The 20471-nt window shown below is 47.9% G+C and overlaps 1 protein-coding gene across 1 annotated transcript; it reads right to left on the bottom strand.

The window, feature by feature from the left end:
• Window positions 1-7978: 7978 nt before the first annotated feature.
• Window positions 7979-20084, bottom strand: PROKR2 (prokineticin receptor 2). Its single transcript, XM_038571679.1, has 3 exons — window positions 19914-20084; window positions 17232-17827; window positions 7979-11132 (listed from the first exon to the last, which is right to left on the bottom strand). The coding sequence occupies exons 2-3, from the start codon at window positions 17687-17689 to the stop codon at window positions 10436-10438; spliced, it is 1155 nt and encodes a 384-aa protein (XP_038427607.1). The 5' UTR covers window positions 17690-17827; window positions 19914-20084; the 3' UTR covers window positions 7979-10435.
• Between the last annotated feature and the right edge of the window lie 387 nt (window positions 20085-20471).

The raw sequence follows: 20471 nt of genomic DNA, 5'->3' as shown, positions 1-20471 counted from the left end.
CTGGTGTGTATGGTGAGCACTGTTGTTGAACCACCCAGAGCCCCTGAGGTCCCCCCCCGCCCCCACCCAGCTCTCCATTTGCATCCCCAGCTGCCCTGGGCTTTGCTGTGAATGCCGGCACCTGTGCCTTTTGAAAGATCATTTTGGGCAGTGACAAGAGCTAGAGGAGACTGAGAGTTCCATGACCTTCCCCCCAAAATCCTCCCTTCCTAGCCAAGGACAAGTGTAGAAAGTACAGAGCTCAGCTCCCCATAGTAGACAAACTCCGGGGTAATATATGCTCCAGACCTCCCCATGGGATTAGGTTGAGCCTGGGATCCCACCAGAAATGCTCTCTTCCTTGGCTTCTTCCTCTTCCATATCCTGCTTCCCCCACTTTCTTGCTGGGTTCTCCTTAATTAATGATCTGATTCATTAAGGAACTTATTTTGTAACTGACTACTTATACCTGAACTTCAGTCTCTGTGTCAGATTCTGATCTGATTACAGTGTGGGGGGCAGGCAACCAGTGATTGAACCCCAGGATATTCTAATAACACCCCAGGTTCTCACAGAAGAAGAGAACCAAGGAAGCATTAGCTCTATTTAACCAACCATGGGCCAGAGCAGAATTCTCATCTAGAAAAGCTCTTGGGAGGGCAGGGGCAGGTTGCTAGGAGCAGGGGCTTCTGGAGGTGTGCATCACAATGTCACTCATGTTTTTGTCTTCACTTCAGGGTCCTTGAAATGATTTATAGAGGAGACTTAAGTTACTGGTGAAGAGCATGTGTTTTACAGTTGGACAGATCGGGGTTTCTGTCCCCCTTCTGACACTCAGGACACTCATGACCTGGGGCAAGTTGCTCAACCTCTCTGGGCTTTAGTTTTCTCATCTATAAAATGGGACTCGTTTGGTTTGTACCAAACAGGGTAGTTGAAGAGTTAAATGAGCTAGTGTGTGTGTCTTCCAGCCAGTGGTGAACGTGTTGGTTCTTCCCCTTGAGTCTCAATATTAACATAAAATAGAAGCCCACACCCTCTGTCTTGCCAGGATGTCGTTTGGAGGTGGGACATGCCAACTGCTAAATAATGCAGCCAGCCCGTGATTTTTGCAAGCGTTGTTATGGCAACCATATTTTCTAAAGTCGCTAAAAGTTGGCAAAGAATGTGGAACTGGGACTAGGTGACAACACAAAGTGATGGGATGACATAAATAAACCTAGAAAGAAAAAAGAGGCAGGAGCTAGGGGTATGAGATGCAGGTAGGAAAATGTGCACTAAAGTCAGAGCAGGACAACTGTGTCTGAATGGGTGCTGGGAATCTGTGCATGGTCTGGACAGAATGAAGGATGTGAACTCAGAAAGGGCGTCACTACGTGGTCCGCAGCCCTCCCTATCAGGGCTGCCTCAGCCATTCTGCTGCTTGTTGGGCACCGTCTCCCTTGAGTGTCCCAAGCGATTGGACCAAAGGGACCTGGCTTGAGCTTTGCAGTTCTGTGGTCTTCCTCTCTTTTGCTTCTGTCCCACCTGCCTGCATTTCCACTGGGAGCTCCCTGGTGGAGCCGCACCCTCGCTGTCCTCTCTGTAAGTCCGCAGTAACGCCTGGCATCAGGGAAGTGCCAGAGATGTCCACCTCTAGGAGTGGGAGAAAGTCAGAGTCATGATCTCACTCCTAGCTGGGTGGCTGGAGTAGCCTGGTGGGAGCCGTACTGCCTTGGCAACTGCCAGGTGGATACCTCGTGAAGGACTTAAGAAACTTCCCTCTCTCGAGGCCAGGATAGAGTCCAGGTGATAGAGCTGAAGCTCTCAGGGATGCAGAAGAAATGAAGGACCTACCATGAGGGGTATGATGCATGTGCTGTTTGCCCACCCCAGACTCATTTTCTGCCCTCTCTGTTCTGCTCTGAGCTTGGAGACTGACCCCAGGAGTGGCATTTTGGGGGCTCACATGCCAGCTGGATTCCTGTTGGGTTTGACCTATGGGAGTCATCGGAGACTGGTGGGCAGCAGGAGAGAGAGGTCAGAGTATAACATTCCTGCCCCCTGCTTTGACACTGGCTCCGTCCCTCCAGGAACTGTCCTCTCCCCAGCCTGCAGCTCTCTTCGGGCTCCTGTGTCACCATTTCCTTCCCTTGCTCTCCTGTCCCAAGGGCGGTAAAGCTGCCTCTGCTGCTGCTGTCTGGGAGCCCAATCACCTCTTGTTGGTTCCTTAGCCACACCCACACTTCTGTAAGCAGTCCCTCCATTAAAATCTTCATATTTAAACCATCTGACTGGTGCATGGGGAGAGAGTTAAAGGCACCAGGGGTCCCAGTCTTTGTGGGATCAATTTTCTGAGGCAGCAGCGGTGCAAATGAGGGGGGAGAAGGAGGTGGAATAAACTTGGGACATACGGAGCAGGACCCAGGAATCGAGCACAATAGTAGAGCTGGCTCACACGGTTCTAAATTACAGGTTATTGTTACTGGTCTGTGCTGGTGCTGAAAGCAGGGAGACATTCTCTGGTGATGGGAAGAGGCAGGGGTCTTGGGCAGTGGAGATACACTGGGGACACAGTTCACTCTGGGAAATCCCTGGGCATTTAACAGGACTCATCCCAGTGGGGTGGGGAGCCCAGACCTGGGCATGAGACCAGAACCAGCCAACGGTCTGAGGGTCATGAGATAGAGCCAGTTCCACCAGAGAAATTTGAGTAGGATGAAGGCAGGGAGGATTGAGGGTCATTTTCATGCTCTTTGAGGAGTCTGAGTAGGGATGAAATCAGGGGCAGGTGGGAAAGGACACATGACGCAGAAGCCCACACCCTCTGTTTCACATGTTGATAAATGTAAGGTGACACAATCATAGCTCATGATTATGTAGTTTTGCCTTACTCTTTAGTGATGGTAGGGGGAAGGAAAAAATTCTAAAAATGGGCAAAGACACTTGAAAACTGTCTCTGGCACATGAAGGGAAATCACAGAATGTTTAGGAAGTGAGTTGCTGGTGTGTTACCCATAATAGAGGAATTAATTCTGTTGGTAATATATGATATTGACTGGGCTTGCATAGCGTCATCTGTGGACGAGCCTCTCGGCCTGCTGGCCTTGTGTCAGGGGAGTTTCTCTCAAGTCTAAGGTATCTACCTGGCGGTAGCCAGGGCATCATGGCTCCATCTCCACCCCTTCTCACTTTGCCACTGGTGACTCAGGAATGCTTAAACACCATACTCCCTGCCATGACCCAGATGCCTCTGTCCAGGCATTCAGACAGGGCTGAGGCGGGGGCAGACTACATTTCCCTTTCCTGTCCTGTCCCCTTATCCTCTCACCTCCACAATAGAGTATGAGAGGAGGCTGGAAGTGTAAAGTTTTAGTAAAAAAAAAAAAAAAAAAAGTCAAGTGTGTAAAAAATCTCACTTTCTTTCTCTATAACAAATTTAATTCTTGAGCTTGACTTGCACATTTTGGAGAAAATTTGATTTTTTTGCATATATATATATATATATATATATATATATATATATACATACACATCTGTATCTGGGGTTTTATATTCTATTTCCTTGGCCTACTTATTGACTATAGGTTCACAATAAATATTGGTGTCTGGTAGAAAAGCCCCTTCTTCAAAAAGGTGACTTAGATTGAATTTTGGAATAAGCTTGTCAAGTTTACTACTGATTTTTGTTTCCAGATCTTATAGCCAACTACCTTGTTCTACTCTTTTATTAATTCTATTAGTTTCTACTAGATTCTTTTGGTTTTTCTGTGTTGACAATTATATTATCTGCAAAAAAAGACAATGGTACTTTATAATTCTTATATATTTTTTCTTATTATGCTGTCTTCTACAGGTTGAACAGAAGGGATGAAAGCAGACATTTTAAAATCTTGTTCTTACTTTAAAAGGGAACTTCTCTTTCTTCCTTTTTTTTAAGGTTTTATTTTATTTTTAAAATTTTTTGGGCGCCTGGGTGGCTCAGTGGTTGAGTGTCTGCTTTTGGCTCAGGTCGTGATCCCGGGTCCTGGGATCAAGTCCCATATTGGGCTCCCCATGGGGAGCCTGCTTCTCCCTCTATGTCTCTGCCTCTCTCTGTGTATGTGTCTCTCATGAATAAATAAATAAAATCTTAAAAAAAATAAAAAATTTTGAGAGTGTGTGTGCTCACATATGCACATAAGCTAGGGAGGGGGCAGAAGGAGAGGGGGAGAGTGAATCTTAAGCAGGCTCCATGCCCAGCCCAGCACAGAGCCTAACGTGGGGCTCCATCTCATGACCGTGAATCATGACCTGAGCCAAAATCAAGAGTCCACACATAACCAACCGAGCCACCAAGGTACCCCCTCTTTCATTCTTATCATGGGACTCCCACTCACTTTTTTAGAAACTCCATGTCTACCCAAAGGATTTGCCTCACCCAGGATCTACCCCTCTTCCCTTGGCAGTACTTTCTCTGGTGCTGAGGAACTCCATCTATAAGAATGTCCTGGGGCCTCCAGAAGGCCATTCAAGGCCTTTGACATTCCAGGTCCCACAGAGGATGAGCTTTTCCTTCCAGATCTTCTCCCCATCTGTGTATTTTATAGGCATACCTCTTCACTTTCACATTTTCCAGTGAGCTGCTATTAAATGAGGTGGAAAAGCATGTGACTATATGTTCTCTCTCTTGATTTCTCCCTCCCTACTTCTCTTTCTTTCTCTAAGGAGAGAGAAAATTTTTTAAAAAGATATTTATTTATTTATTTATTTATTTATAGAGAATGAGCAGGGTGAAGGGCAGAGGGAGAGGGATAAGCAGATTTCTCCATTGAGCAGGGAGTCGAACATGGGGCTTGATCCTAGGACCCAGAGATCATGACCTGAGCTGAAGTCAGCTACTTCACAACCGAGTCACCCAGGTACCTTGAAAGAATTTATTTTTTGAACTACTCCTGGATGAGGTTAGGTGCCTTGTGCTCCCAACAGCTGTCCTCAAGGGAGTTCTGATAACAACTCACATTTCACTTTGCCCACTGATCTCACTCCTACATCAAGGACTTCCAGGAAATGCACAGGTGGGGGGATTTAAACATCTTTACATGATGAAGTGAGATGACTTACAGGCTTAAGCATGCTTCCACAATCAAGAGTGTCTCACAGAACCTGGCAACCAAGATGGTGGCCCTTTCCACTGCTGGTTCACAATATCTCTGGGTCATATGCAGGACTCTTCTTAGAGGAGCTTAAGGAAGAGTGAGCTTGGGGAAGCATTCCACTGGTGCCTCCCTGTTTTTTGATCCAAAGCTTCCCCATAACTTACATGTTTCTATTGCGTCCCCACATCCACCACCTAGATTTAGCCCGTAAAATCAGAAAGCAAGGACAAATATCTTTGGTGTTCAACTAACATTTTTTCTTTCTTTCCTGATCTTGTAGGGACTAGAAGGAGTAGTGTTTGTTTTTTTCTTCCTCTATGGAAAGGACTTCCCCTACATCATAATCTCTTTCCTGGAGATCATTAAACTTCCTGGCTGAGGCTTAATGGTGGAAGGGCATCCTCACATTATGGAAAAAAATCCAGTGATTTGAACTGGCCTGGTATGGTTGGGAGTCCAAGATGACTAGAGATTGAGATCACAGAAAAAAATTCTCTGGTTTGATAACCTCGAAAATATGATATCCATTTTATATGACACAATGTTCTGGACTCATCTAGAAGAAATTCTGTTCCTACAATTAATCATCCTAAAAATAATAGTATCTATTGCCTGCTTATGATGTACTAGGCATTTTTCTAAGATATATATTTAGTCCACATATAATCCTATGATGTAGGTATTATTATTACTCCCATTTAACACCTAAGAAACTAAAGCCTGGATAAGGGGTAAGGTATCTTCCAAATGCACATGGTTAAAGAAGAATTAATGTTTGAACCTGATGCTGTATAATTGTGCATCTCAGGCTCTTTCAGGCCATCCCCCTCCTCTGGCCTCTTTCTTCATCCTGCTCTTCAGCCTGCTGCCTGAGTTTTCTCTCCCTTTAAACATTCTGAATTCTTTGTGCCAACCAAACAATTCACCATCCCATCTCATTTCTCCTCCCTTCTACATCTTGATTCATTCTGGCCCCTTTGCCTTGGATGCCCTCTCCCCACCATTTACCAAGGTCCAGGGCTCTGCCTAACTACCCCACCACCCCAAGCCTTCCCTGATTCCCTTGGCCAGAAGGAAACTGTCTTCTGGATTCCTCCCATTTTTGTGTTTACAGTGTTTCCACTTCGACACAGGATTAAGCACATGTTATTTCAAAAGTCATTTTAGGATTCAGGTTTGCATCTCCATCATATCTGCTCCTCCCTAGTAGGCAGCACAGACACTGGCTAAATGGGTGGAAGCCACTTTTTTTGCACACAGTGGACCATCCCTAAAGCAGAGGTCAGCCAAAGGATTGTGTTGGATCCAGAGCTGGGATTAACATGATTAAACAAGATTAAACAAGATTCTGGAAATGACCTCTTTCATATCAGCCTGTGACTCATCTGTGGAAATTTAGTGTAAGAGTCAGTAAAAAAAAAAAAAAAGCAAGGACCTTGTGTCTACATGGCCTTCTGTTTCAAGGGCTGACCTTCCTGCTTCTTGAAGACAAACCTCTGCCTATTTCCCTGCCCAGCAATTACTTATTCTAAGTTCCAATGAATCCCTCGCCTGCCACCAGTTTGTTACATCCAAAGAAAGTGCCAAGTACCTTTTTTTCATACTAGCTTATCTCTTAGAAAAATCGTCCCATATTTGGAGCTCTTTGAATAACTGTACAAGGTTAGGTGGTGCAAGGAACTCCAGGAGGTAATATGTCCTTGGTCGGCGTACCTGCAGAGGGAAGTTGATCTGGTGACTGGAAGCCATTTGCTCCTTGGGAAATGTGAAGAATGACCACTGCTCGAGGCCAGCTGGTAGTGACTTGGGTGAAAATTGCACACTCTGCCTTGGGTGGCCCCAGACTTTGTCTTTGAATATGAACACACTCTTCCTCCCACTACCTGCTTTTCCTTGGGTTAGGGTCATCTTTCATCATGATCTGCTTTCCCACATGCTCTAGTATCATTCTTAGATAGTTCCATGTACGTTCAAATCAATGTGTTCTGATCTCCCCCAGGGAGGGCATGTCTCTCATGGGGAAAAGAAACACAGGAGCATCAGCGGGGCCCTGCCATAATTCTCTTTGGTTTCTCTGGAATCATGGAGTCTGGATTATGAAGTCACATGGATGGGGTGCACTCTTTGCTTGCTAGGGGGAAGGGAGGTATCTTTTGTGCAACTCATGATTCTTTCGGGTCAGAAACCAGTTTAAATGGCCCTTTAAGCATTCTTAGAGATGCTCATCTCCTTTGGGCTCTGGAACACAGTGACTAAGTACAGTTCACTGGACCAGAGTTAGACCTTGGGGTAATGTTTTGCCTCCAACAGAAGTTAGCTTTGTGTCCTGAAGCAAGTAATTTCTCATTTGGAATTTAGATCTCCTCACCTAAGCAAGGAGTAAGTTGAATCATAAGCCCTCAAAAGGCCATTTTCTGCTTTGGAGTGTGTGTGTGTGTGTGTGTGTGTGTGTGTGTGTGTGTGTGTGTCTTCTTGAGCCCAAGGGAAAATAATGGTTAAATTGAAGCAATACATTTCAAAGCCATCATTTTCCCCTATAAATGAAACTCTTTTTTAAAGTTTTCCAATCACCTCCCATATGTCACATTCTCCCTCCTAAGTCTGGAATTGGTGTTTATGCCTGAGAGCTTAAAGCCATTTTTTGATTTCTTTAGTTTGAGAATCAACTTATTCGGATATTGGATGCTGAAAGAAAAACCTCTAATAGCTTCATCCCAAAGTCATCTTTTCTCTTATTCTGGCCAAAGAAATGGACCTGGATTGCCAAATGAGATAAAATTTGCCATATATAATAGTATGTATAAATGTTTATATAGCCAAGCTCATTAAAGTATCTTAAACTTATTATCAATTCATCTTGAGAAGAAGAGAGGAAACATAAGTGCAATTAATTTATTATTTATTACTTTAACACCAATTAGGTGAATGGACAGTCTCCATGCAGACAGTAGTATTCATTACACAAACAAGACAATTTTAAAACAAAGGGTAATAGAGGCACTGAGTAGTTTTGCATGCATGAATCCACACCTGGGCTGTAAAGCTTGAGGGATGTAACCAACGGGAGGCCGGATGCTGGCATGAGCTATTCTAAATATGCCTTCAACACGTTGCTTCTCTGTTCCAGGGTTGAACTGTTTAGGTTTATATCTAGACATACTGTTTATATCTAAATATACTAACATATATAAAAGATTAGTGGGGAAAACACTTGAACACTGTGGTTAAGATTCCATATGTTAATTATTTAATTAGATAACAACATAACACTTATTCACTGGAAAAATCACAAATACGCACTGATATTTACAAAAGCTGTTTCAGTTAAATTTAAATGAAAGGAGGATGGTACATTTTAGGATAAAAAGGAAAAAGGGGCTGAATTCTTTTGTCAGACACAACTGTAGCACAGTCTACTCTTAAAGAATCTTTTAATTAGGAGAAGAGTCAAGATGGGGGAAATAAATAAAAGCACAGTTGTATGTATAAAAATGCAGATAACCCCAAATACTTGGTTGCTTGGCTTTAAAATGCATTGTGTAATTTTTGTAAACTTAGAACTTGCAAACCATTTGGCTTACGCTAATATTAAAGTCAGTGCGCATCTCCTGAGGTACAAATGATTGGGTTGAAGGGGAGTGTGCTGGGTTGTGATGGAAGGAAATGTTGGTTGAAGCTTCACTGTTGGGTAAACAAACCAACAATTAATTAAAAAAAAAAAAACACGCAAGCAAACAACCCAATAACCCTTTCTCTAGAGAAAAGTAGGAGTTATCCCAATGGGGACGGGTCAATCCCAAACCAGGTACCATTTGTAGTCTCTGCTTTAAAATGAACCAGGAAGGATCAAGAACATAGATATATAATCACCACAGATGTATAATAATACTAACACTGTGCAGCCCTGGGCTGTGCTGCTTCACGACATGCAGGGAAGATTGTCAAAACTTTTGAAGACGATGGTGGCAGCAGGGGCGGGTGGTCTGAAATTCTGAGGTTAAATCTTCCTCATTATAACCCAGGACAGGGGTTCCTTTTTCTGCCCCAGGGGACAGGCTGCACTGTGAAGGATTCAGGTAGGGGTCTCTGGTCCAAAGACAAGGAACGAAAAAGTGGGAGTGTTTCTTCACATTTAGTCACAGTGGATGGGGTTTCTCTTATCCAAACTGTTCAATAGCACGTATACATTCTCACCACTGGTAGAGTTAAAAAGCACTTTCAAACTATGGCCTCCATGGGCTCTTCCAATAGTCCTGGAAGGTAGATAGCACAGCTGTTTTCATCACCCTGATTTCAATGAAGCAGACAGAGTAAGCATGCAGGTCACATGGATCTTAGAATTCAGGCTTGAACCCAGGCCTCTCCTTTCCAAGTAGAGCTCATTTTGTTTGTTCTCAAAAAAGAGGATTTGTTGTAGAAAGTGATCCAGACCTTAGATTGCTAAGTCACTTAGACCTCAGCCATAAAAAAAAAAAAAAAAAAGAAAAAAAAAAAAGACCTCAGCCATATAGATTACGTTTATTACCAGTGGCAAGCTCCACCCCTTCCTCTGTCCCCAGCCTCCCTGACATTACAGCCCCAAAATCCTTTACGCTCAGGTGTCAGGGACTGGATGTATTCCTCATTTCAGGACCACATGTCTTCACCCAAAAAAATGAGTTCTCAAAGCATCAGTGGAAAAGAGATATCTTGGTCCTTTCCTTTGAAATTACAACATTGTACATAACCAATGCCCTGGTTATGAGAAAATATTTTTTCTCGTAACCAGAATCCTAGAAACTATCCTTCGGAGGTGGGGGGAGCCGAGTGGGAAAGTTCAATGTGATGGCATGAGTCCTCTTCCCATGAGGCAGTAAACCCCACACTCTGATGTTTATGTTTCCGCCTTATGTTTCTGTCACACCTAACTGGCTTATTCTCTCACCTCTTGACCTTCCTGCATTGATAAGATACAGAGTGAGAGCAGGGAGATGGAGAGTGAGTGCAGATAACCATCAGAGGCCCTTGACTGGCCATCGCTTGGCGATTCCAATAGCTACTGCCATTTTTCTTGTTATTTAATTTTCTCCCACAGTAGGAAATGGGTAAATGTCAGCTCCTGTTGACTCAGCCAATCTCACTGGTGTGGCCAGCACACAGGAAGCTAGGCCATAGTCAGTTTCTGTTACCTGCCTTGAGTCCCACCATCTTTCGGGACTGAGAAGCATCCAGTTCCTTGAGGGCAGCGAGGAGGGGAACACGGCTGTCCTTCCTTTAGGCAGCCAAGTGTGAACTTGGTTATGGGTGGATGGTGCTCAGAGTGGTCGCTTTTGGGTTTTGGGCTGAGGAACACGAGCAGGTCACTTCAGCCTGATACAGTCCACCTCTTCCGTGGCCGGCATGCCGCTGGTCTTGAGGTCCAGGTCGGCGCTCGACTTGCTCCCGTGGTGGGAGGGACGCCAGTGGAGCAGCATCATCCTCTTGAAGTATTTCATGGTGTTGTTCTTGACCGTTACAAAGCACACGGTGTTGATCATGCTGTTGCTCATGGCGATGCACTCGACCACGTAGAAGGCTGTGAGGTAGTGCTTCTCCTTGACGAACACGGCGGGGAAGAAGTCGCGCACGATGGTGAAGCCGTAGAAAGGCGCCCAGCACAGCACGTAGGCCGTGAGGATGCACATGAGCACCAGCACCGTCTTTCTGCGGCAGCGCAGCCGCTTCCGGATCTGCTCTGTCTGGAAGCCTGGCACGGCCTTGAACCAGAGCTCGCGGGAGACCCTGGCGTAGCACAGGGTCATGGTCACCACGGGGCCCACGAACTCCACGCCGAAGATCAACAGGAAGTAGGACTTGTAGTAGAGCTGCTGGTCCACCGGCCAGACCTGGCCGCAGAAGATCTTCTCCTGGCTCTTGACGATAAACAGGACCGTCTCCGTTGTGAAGTAGGCCGACGGGATGGCGATGAGGATGGACACCAACCAGACCAAAGCGATCAGGAAGGAGGCCGTTTGATAATTCATCCGTGGCTTCAAGGGGTGAACGATGGCGAGATACCTGGTGTGGGGAGGCAAGCCGTCAGTAATAATGACGTGTGCTTGCAAACATTCGTCTGGAACTAAGCGCAAACACACCGCAAAAGCAGACAGAATGGCACAACGAGTCCCTGTGTAATTATCCGGCTTTGACAAGCTTCGTCCTATTTTAGCAACATCATTTGACATTTGGAGTAGCGCAGCGGTTTACTGGAAACAGCACAGGCTTTGGTCAAACAGGTGGACTAGATCCCAGCTTTCCTCCTGACTGGCTTTGGGGTCTGGAGTGAATCACTCAGCCTTTCTGAGATTTGTTTCTTCAAACGCAACATGGGATAAAGTGACACCTACCTTGTGGGGCTGCTGTGAATATTAAACATGAGTATGTTTGTAAAATGCTTCGGATGTAGCAGATGTTCAATGAATATAGGCAGCACTATTATTGTTCGTCCTATTGATACCACCTTGGCTTTGTCTTGGCATTCTGCCCAAGAATCTAATACTTTCAAAACTCTTTATTCCAAATAATCATGGGTTAGAGGTGAAAGGAGGGCTCTGAAGCTCTGAGAGAGGTGGGGACCTTCTCAGGGCAGTGAATTAGGGCTGTCTCTCTCCTCCCTTCAGGTGTCATCCTGTATTACAGAGAAGGAAGGAGAGTTCAGGTGGGCTTGGCATGGAATCTAAGGAATCTGTCTAATGAGAGAAGTAAATGATCTGACCAAACTTGGTGCAGGGACCAGAGTCCAGGTTCCTGATACAAAACTTTTACACCCACCTCCCTGTGCTGTCTCAAACTCAGATGAGGTGTGTGACATTGCCTTGACATCATAAAGCAGCACACAGCATGAGGCTTTATCCTGCTCTTTCCAGTGAGCAATACTGCCTGGGAAAGAGGTTGGCACCCTTTGTGGGGTGGGCATGGGAAGGCAGTCAAAATAGGCTGCGTTACTGAGCAAGCCTTCACTGTAGGCAGCTGATGCTTATTCCTGCTAAGCCCCTGGAGCAGACGCAGTTCACCCAGGAGTGAGAGGGAACTGGGATATTTGTATACCAACAATTTTAAGTCTTTGGTGAGGGAGACAGAGGAGGCCATCAGACAAAGAAATGCAGGTGTTGGCTAGTGGGAGTGGACAGGTGTGCACCGAAGTCACAATAGCAAAAGGATAAGACAGGGGCATCAATTGCATCTGCTACAACCTGGTAAACGCACAACAGGTTGCTGGTCCTGCTGCATGCCCAACCGATGTATATGGAAACAAGTAAGGGAAGGCACAGGCCTTGACCTCAGAGACCTTTTCTTCCACACAAAAACTAGAATAACCAAATGATAGGTTAAGAGCCAACTTGAAGAAAGACATGGTCATTATGTTAGTGATGTAGTCTGGGAATGCTTCATGAAGATATTGAGATTCTGACCACCTCCTATTCACCCTGTTGATGAAGGCAGGATTCTCCTGACCTAAATAGGAGATGAATGACCACACAACACCTGATGCCAGGCAGATGAGGTCAATAGCAGTTAACTAGTCTCATATACTCCCAGCCAAGGAAGAGGGACACTGCCCACTATGCAGGGCCACAGGGGAGTTGTACTCAGGAATAAAACGAACCAGCGGGGGCTGTGGGCAGCAGGCGCTATAGTGACAAGAGGTCTGAAGTGACCCTTGACTCCCATGGGAGGATGTGATTGGCTTGTTTGAATAATTCTGCCAGCTGGCAGGGAGGGGAAACCCATCAGGTTGAGGACTGGGGGTGCAGCTGGTCCAGCTGAGACAGGAATAACAGGTCAGGAGCCTTTCCTGCTGGATGAAGGGGTATATGTGGCAAGAACAGGGGACTTCATGGGTAGGGACCTTGGGGCCCTATGGGGCTTGAAGGTGTAAAGTAGCCCAGGTAATTTTAGGCTTTATAATACAAGAGCCTAATAAGTAGCACTCAGGTTCTAAATCAAGTGAAAAATAAGGCAAATGATAAGAAGCATGGATGGTCAAACTCTCACTTTTGTTAGAATTAGATAGTGAGGCTTTCATCTGTGAGCATAGGGACTGCTTCATACTCAATTAGATAAACCTACAAAGACTGACATAGCAGGGGTGGGAGAGACACAGGCCTCCCTGCGCACTTCACTTTACTCTTTGGTAAGACATGTCTGTCCTATGATGTAGAAATATAAGAAGGGATATCTATGAGTATTTCTGGATGCCACAGTCAGAAGAAGAGTGAGGTTCATGTGTGGAGGACCTAGAAGAGATGTTATTTCAACTCATAGGGACCCTAGGAGAGTGTGGATCTCAGGAAATGCGCATCCAAGCACAGGGAGGGTAACAGAGACCTTGTGGATGTCCCTTTTCCCAACAGACAAGTCATGGAAAATAATCAGTTTTAACAAAGTGCTATAGCTTCCAACATGCTTTATGTATGTATGTTTACCCTCTCTGAACCAGACAATAATAATAACTCTGTTGAGTTATTATTATTTCCATTTCACAGATGAAGAAACTAAGTCCCAGGAGCATAAGGGATTTATCCAAGTGCACAGCTTGGAACCCAGATGTTCTCAGTAACTCCTAGGCCAGCGTTCTTTCCTTTCGGACTTATTTGATAGCAACTCTGCATTTTGGAACATCTTTTAAAGTGAGGAAGATGTTACTGGATGATAAAATATTAGAATATAAGAGTTGATGATAGAATAAGTAGGAATGTAGAAATTCTCTCTGGCATTGGTTATTGAGAAACTTTTCATGCTGGGACTATATTGGGGTGGAGGAGGGAGAGAGAGAGAGAGAGAGAAAGAGAGAGAGAATCCTGAATTAGTTCTGCTTCCAAAGTCCTCTTGGCTACCTGCACAGCATTTCCAGGATAGCCCTCACCTTTGCACCTCAGGCTCTGCTTCCCATGCTCCAGTGGACAGCTATATGCAAAAGAACGAAACCAGACTAATTTCTTACACCATACACACAAAAAAATTTAAAATGGATTAAAGACCTAAATGTGACACCTGAAACCATAAAAGTCCTAGAAGAAAGCACAGGCAGTAATTTCTCCGAAATCGGCCACAGCAACATTCTTCTAGATATGTCTCCTGAGGCAAGGGAAACAAGAGCAAAAATAAACTCTTGGGACTATGTCAAAATAAAAAGCTTCTGCACAGCAAAGGAAACAACAAAACTAAAAGGCAGCCTCTGGAATGGAAGAAGATATCTTCAAATGACATATTTAATACAGGGTTAGTATCCAAAACATATAAAGCACTTGTTAAACTCAACACCCAAAAACCAAATAATCCAATTAAAAAATGGACAGATGATATGAACAGACATTTCTCCAAAGAAGACACCCAGATGGCCAACAGACACATGAAAAGATGCTCAACCTCGCTCATCAGGGAAATGCAAATCAAAACTACAATGAGATACCACATCACACCTGTCAGAATGACTAAAATCAAAAACACAAAAAATGACAGGTGTTGGTGAGGATGTGGAGGAACCTTTATGCGCTGTTGGTAAAAATGCAAACTGGTGCAGCCACTGTGAAAAATAGTATGGAGGCTCCTTGAAAAGTCAATAGGGATGCCTGGGTGGCTCAGTCGCTTAAGCATCTGCCTTTGTTTTGTTTTGTTTTGTTTTAATTTAATTTTTATTTATTTATGATAGAGAGAGAGAAAGAGAGAGAGAGAGGCAGAGACACAGGCAGAGGGAGAAGCAGGCTCCATGCACCGGGAGCCCGACATGGGATTTGATCCCGGGTCTCCAGGATCGTGCCCTGGGCCAAAGGCAGGCGCCAAACTGCTGTGCCACCCAGGGATCCCAAGCATCTGCCTTTGGCTCAGGTCGTGATCAGGGTCCTGGAATGGAACCCCGAGTTGGGATCCCTGCTCAGCAGGGAGTTGCTTCTCCCTCTGTGCTCCTCCCCCTGCTTGTGCTGTCTCTCTCTAGCTCTCTCTCTCAAATAAATAAAATCTTTTTTTTTTTAAAGAAAAATTAAAAATAGAACTACCCTATGATCCAGCAATCCCACTACTGGGTATTTATCCAAAGAATACAAAAACACTAATTCAAAGGGTGAACACTAATTCAAAGCACCCTTGTGTTTATTGCAGCATTATTTATAATAACCATATGAGGGAAACAGCCCAAGTATTCCTGACTGATGAATGGATACAGGAGATGTGGTATGTATATATAATATAAATATGTATTAGCATACATATATATACACATATATATTAGTGTATACTGTGTGTGTGCGTACACACACTCATAATGACTATTATTCAGTCATAAGAAAGAATGAAATCTTGCCGTTTGCAATGACGTGGATGGAGCTGGAGAGTATAATGCTAAGGGAAAGAAGTCAGAGAAAGACAAATACCATAAGATTTCACTCATATGTGGAACTTAAGAAACAAACAAATGAGCAGAGGGGGAGAAAAGAAAGAGAGAATCAAACCAAGAAACAGACTCTTAACAATGTAGAACAAACTGGTGGTTACCCAAGGGGAGAGGGTGGGGGATGGGAGAAACAGATGATGGGGATGAAGGAGTGTACTTGTGATGAGCCCCAGGTGTCGTATGGAATTATTGAATCACTATACTGTACACCTGAAAATAATATTATACTGTATGTTAATTAAATGAAATTCAAATAAAAACTTAACTTAAAAAAAAAAAAAAAAGAAAGAATGATGGTAATTGTTCCAGCCTGGGTGATGGGTGGAATGGTGTATCTGGAACTACTCTTTATGTTTAACTGGATGGTTGCTTCCTAAGAAACTCCTATGTTGCCTAAACCCCCTAACATTATAAAGATAAAGGTTTCAATGGGAGAAAGAGGATGAGAACAGTGATAACTCTCACCTGAGTGAGCATCAGAATCACTCAGGGAATTGGATAAAAATGCAGATTCCTGGGGCCTAGCACAAGGGATTTTCGTTCCTTTGGGCTGTGTGGGGCCTAGGGATCTGCCTTTTATCACTTGCTCTGGGGAATTTGGTATAGTTGGTTGACAGTTACATTTTATAAACACTGGTTTTAGGGCTGCAGAGCCTCAGAGCAGTAATAACAAAATTGTTTTTCCTGCAGGAATTATGTTACAAAAAGAAGATGGCTCCACTACCTCTATGTGTATTTCATTATGGAAAATAATCAACTGATTGATTAAAAAGAATGACAAATCTAAATAGCACCAAGAACAAGGAAAAAACTGAAGAGTTGAAAGGAAACCAAAAAGAAAAAAGATGTTCGAAAAAACACATCATCAAAATGAGTTTTGACACTCCATGGACAAGAGGATGTTTTACACATCGCCCCCCTGGAACATAGCCAGTGGTGGTCTGACACTGACCTACAGCTATTTACATAAGTAAAACGTGTGTAAGATTTGTCATAAGCTGCTACTAGAAATTTTATAAATTTTATAAATATATAATAGAGCAAGGGCCTGCAGAACATCTCATGCAAATGTATGCAAATGAGCACGTGGATGTATGCAAGAAAACAAAGGGAAGGATGTCCTTCCCTCTTTTCTACAAATAGCTGTTACCTTATTTTAAAATCAGCTCTATAACAAAACCACCAGAAAAAAAGAGTACAATACTCTAGGATCCCGTTTTTGTGAAGTTTAAGAACAAGCAAAACTAAACTATGCTGAGTGAAAGCAGAGGACTGACTGGTCAGGGGGACAAGGGAGTTCTCTAGGTGATGGAAATGTTCTAGGGCCTTGATTTGGGAATGGTTGCAGGAAAAACTTGGCACGTGTTATCCCGACTGGAAGGGCCCGTGGTGAAGTCTCCCATGGCTTCTAAGTAGTAAGTTGCCTACACTTGCTGCTTTTGCTTTTGTACCTGAGGCTACTCACAGTCACGTGGCATGCCTATCTGTGGCAGATGTGGCATCTGCAGGCACGGCCCAGAGCTGGGGGTGCTCAGGAGCCTCAGTCTTGACCATGTTTGGGGGGGACCATGAGCCACAAGCAGAGATCTGTGTCTCCTCTTGCCCCAGATAGGTGAGCAGGCATTCAGATCTGCAGCAACACCCACCTGTCAGAGCTGAAGTGAGGGAAGGGGCAGCCTGGCCCAGCGCCCATCTTTACCCCGCCCCCCTCCCACCAACATCCTCACCTGTCGATAGCGATGGCCAGCAGGGCATTGGTGGAGACGTAGAGGGAGACGGTGCGCAGGTAGTTGACAGAGGCACAGAGCACATGGCCGTGCTCCCAGGAGAGCTGGCGCACCACGTAGTAGTCCATCTCGAAGGGGCAGCAGATGATGGCCACCAGGAAGTCAGAGATGGCCAGGTTTGCGATGAGCAGGTTGGTGAGGTTGCGCAGCTTCTTGTAGCGGGCGAGGGCAGCGATGAAGACAAAGTTGCCAATGCCGCAGACCAGCATGATGCCTGCCAGTGCCACACCGATGACGATCTTGGCAGCGAAGAAGGTCCGGGTCTTGGTCATGTCCTCCTCCTCGTCCAGAGGGATGTCGTAATCACCATAGCTGAAGTTGAAGGGGAGGGAGGAGGTGTGATCTTGAGCTGGATTGACGTTGGGTGCAAAACTGGTGTTTCCATCCTGGGCTGCCATGGTGAAGACTGCAGGTGGAGAGGTGTGTGGATCGGAGCACTCTGAGCCAGGGGGGTCCAGACCTCCTGCGGTCACAACTCACTGAGCCTAGCACCCTGCCCACATCCCTGAGGAGAGTCAACACGCCATCCTGGGGCTCTGGAAGGAGACACAACCAGTGGGCAGCATGCAGGAGAACACCTGGTAGTATTCTCCAGGTGTACAGGCCAACCAGACCCAGTGACTACCCTTGGACTGAACTACCCGGGGTACAGGCGGAGGAGACATGAGATTTGGAAACTGGGAAATCTTTCACTGGCTGTCAGAAGGTACTGGGCATAGGAAGAATTGGACTCTCCAAAGATATCCAAGAAGAACCTGCAACTTTGCCCTTTACCCAGAGGCCAGGACCAGTGTGACTGCCGGTCACGCTCCCTTTTCCCACCATCAATTCCCACAGTGTCTTCTAAAAGTTTTATAAGCCTGCTCCCTGCAGCCGGCCCAGGCTTCCACGGGAGTCACAAAGTTGAGCCATCTGTTGGTCAAGGACAATGACACCCGAGGACTGAGACATGGCAGGGTCGGTCTTTCCTCCAAAGCACTGCTCCCTATGTCTTGGCCAAACCTTGGACGTGCAAATCACCAAATCCATTTTCACATGAACTGGCTGAGTCATCTTGGGCCAGTGATTTATACTGTCTGAGTCCCGATCTTCCTGTAAACCAAATTCCTGCTGTCTAGCCTGGCCCGTACAGGGGGCTGGATGGAGTGGGTAGGATGAATGAATGAGGCTCCACCCCAGGATTCTGCAGGTGGAGGGGACTGTGGGGGGAGGGGGAGGGAATTCTCTTGCTGCTCCTCTGTGCTTTGGGAACCAGATCTAAAAAGAAATGCTTGGTCTGCTTCTCCTCCCTGCCCCCACTCTTCTGATCAGCGCTCTGTCCCCTTCACCAGACTCCTACCTGGTTCCCCACCAGACCCCACCCTGACCGGGAGGCACTATATCCTGTCTGAAAGTGGTGGTTGCTCCACTTTAAGGGAAAGCACCCCCAAGGAGGGCGCGAGTGGGGGGAAGGTGGGTCGGTGAGGACCCAGGAGGGCCTGAGGGCTGGACTGTCCCTCTTGGCGGAGTCCTTTATGCTCTCAATACCTCCAGATGCCCATGACAAGGGGCAATAACGTCTCCGAAGTACTGAGCCCTCAGGAGGCGGAGCACCATTGGGTTCAGGGCGTCGGAGGGCCTCAGCACCGCCCCCCTCATGCCCAGGCCTGCAGAATGAGGACCCCTGCCATCCAGCTGTGACCCGCCTCTCCCTCTCCCCGCTTAACACAACTGAAAAGGACCCCAAGTGCGGGATGCTGGCTGCAAGGCTGGGACCAAACTGGACAGTGGGTTTGGCCCAGGCCTGTCAGAGCAGGGCAAGAGCCAGGGACAGGAATCGTCGCAGAAGGGACAGCAGTGGGGGGGCCGGGCCACTGCAACCTGCGGCGCACCCGAGGTAAGGACCCCTCCGACGACGGGCTCCCAGCGGCGTCCGCAGCGGGACCGTGCTCCGTCCGGGTCCACGGGGCCCCGATCCCGCAGCCAGCGCCCGGCGGGAGGCAGGGAAGCGGGAGTCGCGCCCCCTCGACCTCCGCGCTCCGAGGCTCTCCAGCGCCCAGACCCGGAGGAGAGCGCGTGAGCCGGGGGGCGCCGGCCCGGCCCCACGTTTCGCGGGACGCGCTCCCCGCCCCCGACCAACCGGCTCCAGGAGCCTCTCCCGTCCCCGGGCCTCCCGTCCTCACCCCCGCGCGGCCGCGCGGTCCCGGAGGCGCCGCCCAGCAAGGGCGGGAATCGAGTCCGAGCGCCAAGCTCCCCAAGCCACGCGTGCGGGGCCTCCGGACGCCAGGAGCGCTGGGGGTAGGGGCAGGACGCGGTGCGCGGGAGCCCTCCGAGCCGCTTCCCTTCCAGCGCACCTTTCAACGCGACGCCCCCCGCCCAGGCCCTGCCCTGCAGCGTGGGGCTCCCCGCCGGCCCCGCGCCCCCGCGCCCGCGCGCCCTGTCCTGGCGGGCCGGGGCTGGGTGCGCCCTCGCCGGCGCGAACTCCCGCACTTGGAGCCGGCCCGCGTCCCCGGAAAGCTGCGGGCGGCAGCGCCACCGGAATCCCACCCCCCGCCCGAGAAAAGTGGGCGTCGGCGCCTCCATCCCGGGCGACGCCCCCCTCCGCACCCAGCGACACCCGGACTGAGCCGAGCTCGCACCCACCTGCCGGGCCGCCTCCTCCCGCGCTCAGCTGCCCTGGCCGCTCGCTCCCGTCCCGGGGGACCCCGACTGGCGCGTGCCGTGGCGCTGCGGACGGGGTGTCCTTTCTTCCTCGCTCCAGCGCGCTTCGCCAGCGCGTCGCGGTCTCCGTCTTCCCGCTGGAGTTGGCGCTCCGCCCCCGCAGCTCCGCTCGGCGCCTCGGACCCGGCCCGGTGCGCCCCGCCCCGGCCCGCGCTCGGCTCCGCCCCGGGGTCCCCAGCCGGCCCCCGCCCCCGCCCCGCCCCGCCGCGCCCGGCGCGGTGGCACGGGGTGGGCGCTCCGCTGCTGCACCTCGTGTGCCCGGGCGCCGAGTTTTGGCTGCGGTGGCGCGTAGCCCAGTCCTCCGGGTTGGCGGCGCGCAGCGGCTTCTGCGTCCTCGCACCCGAGCGTGCAGGCGAGGCTAGGTGCTGGGGCTAGGTGCTGCGGATGCCAAGGAGCCGGCAGGGCCCTCCGTGCTCCGCTGGGGCGGGTCGCGGGGGCCTTTGGTAGGGGCCCCGGGCTAGCGTCCCCTCCCGCACGAGG

The sequence above is a fragment of the Canis lupus genome, chromosome 24 (assembly GCF_011100685.1).
Source record: "Canis lupus familiaris isolate Mischka breed German Shepherd chromosome 24, alternate assembly UU_Cfam_GSD_1.0, whole genome shotgun sequence".
NCBI lineage: Eukaryota > Metazoa > Chordata > Mammalia > Carnivora > Canidae > Canis > Canis lupus.
Note: the sequence above shows the minus strand (reverse complement) of the source record. Positions and strands in the feature narration are given on the sequence as shown.

What these genes read in the sequence shown, in the direction of transcription:
- PROKR2 (XM_038571679.1), bottom strand. Translation starts at nt 17,689, where the DNA reads ATGGCAGCCCAGGATGGAAACACCAGTTTTGCACCCAACGTCAATCCA. An exon ending in CTGGCCATCGCTATCGACAG is followed by an intron (nt 11,133 to 17,231) that starts GTGAGGATGTTG and finishes TCCCCACACCAG; the next exon opens with GTATCTCGCCATCGTTCACC.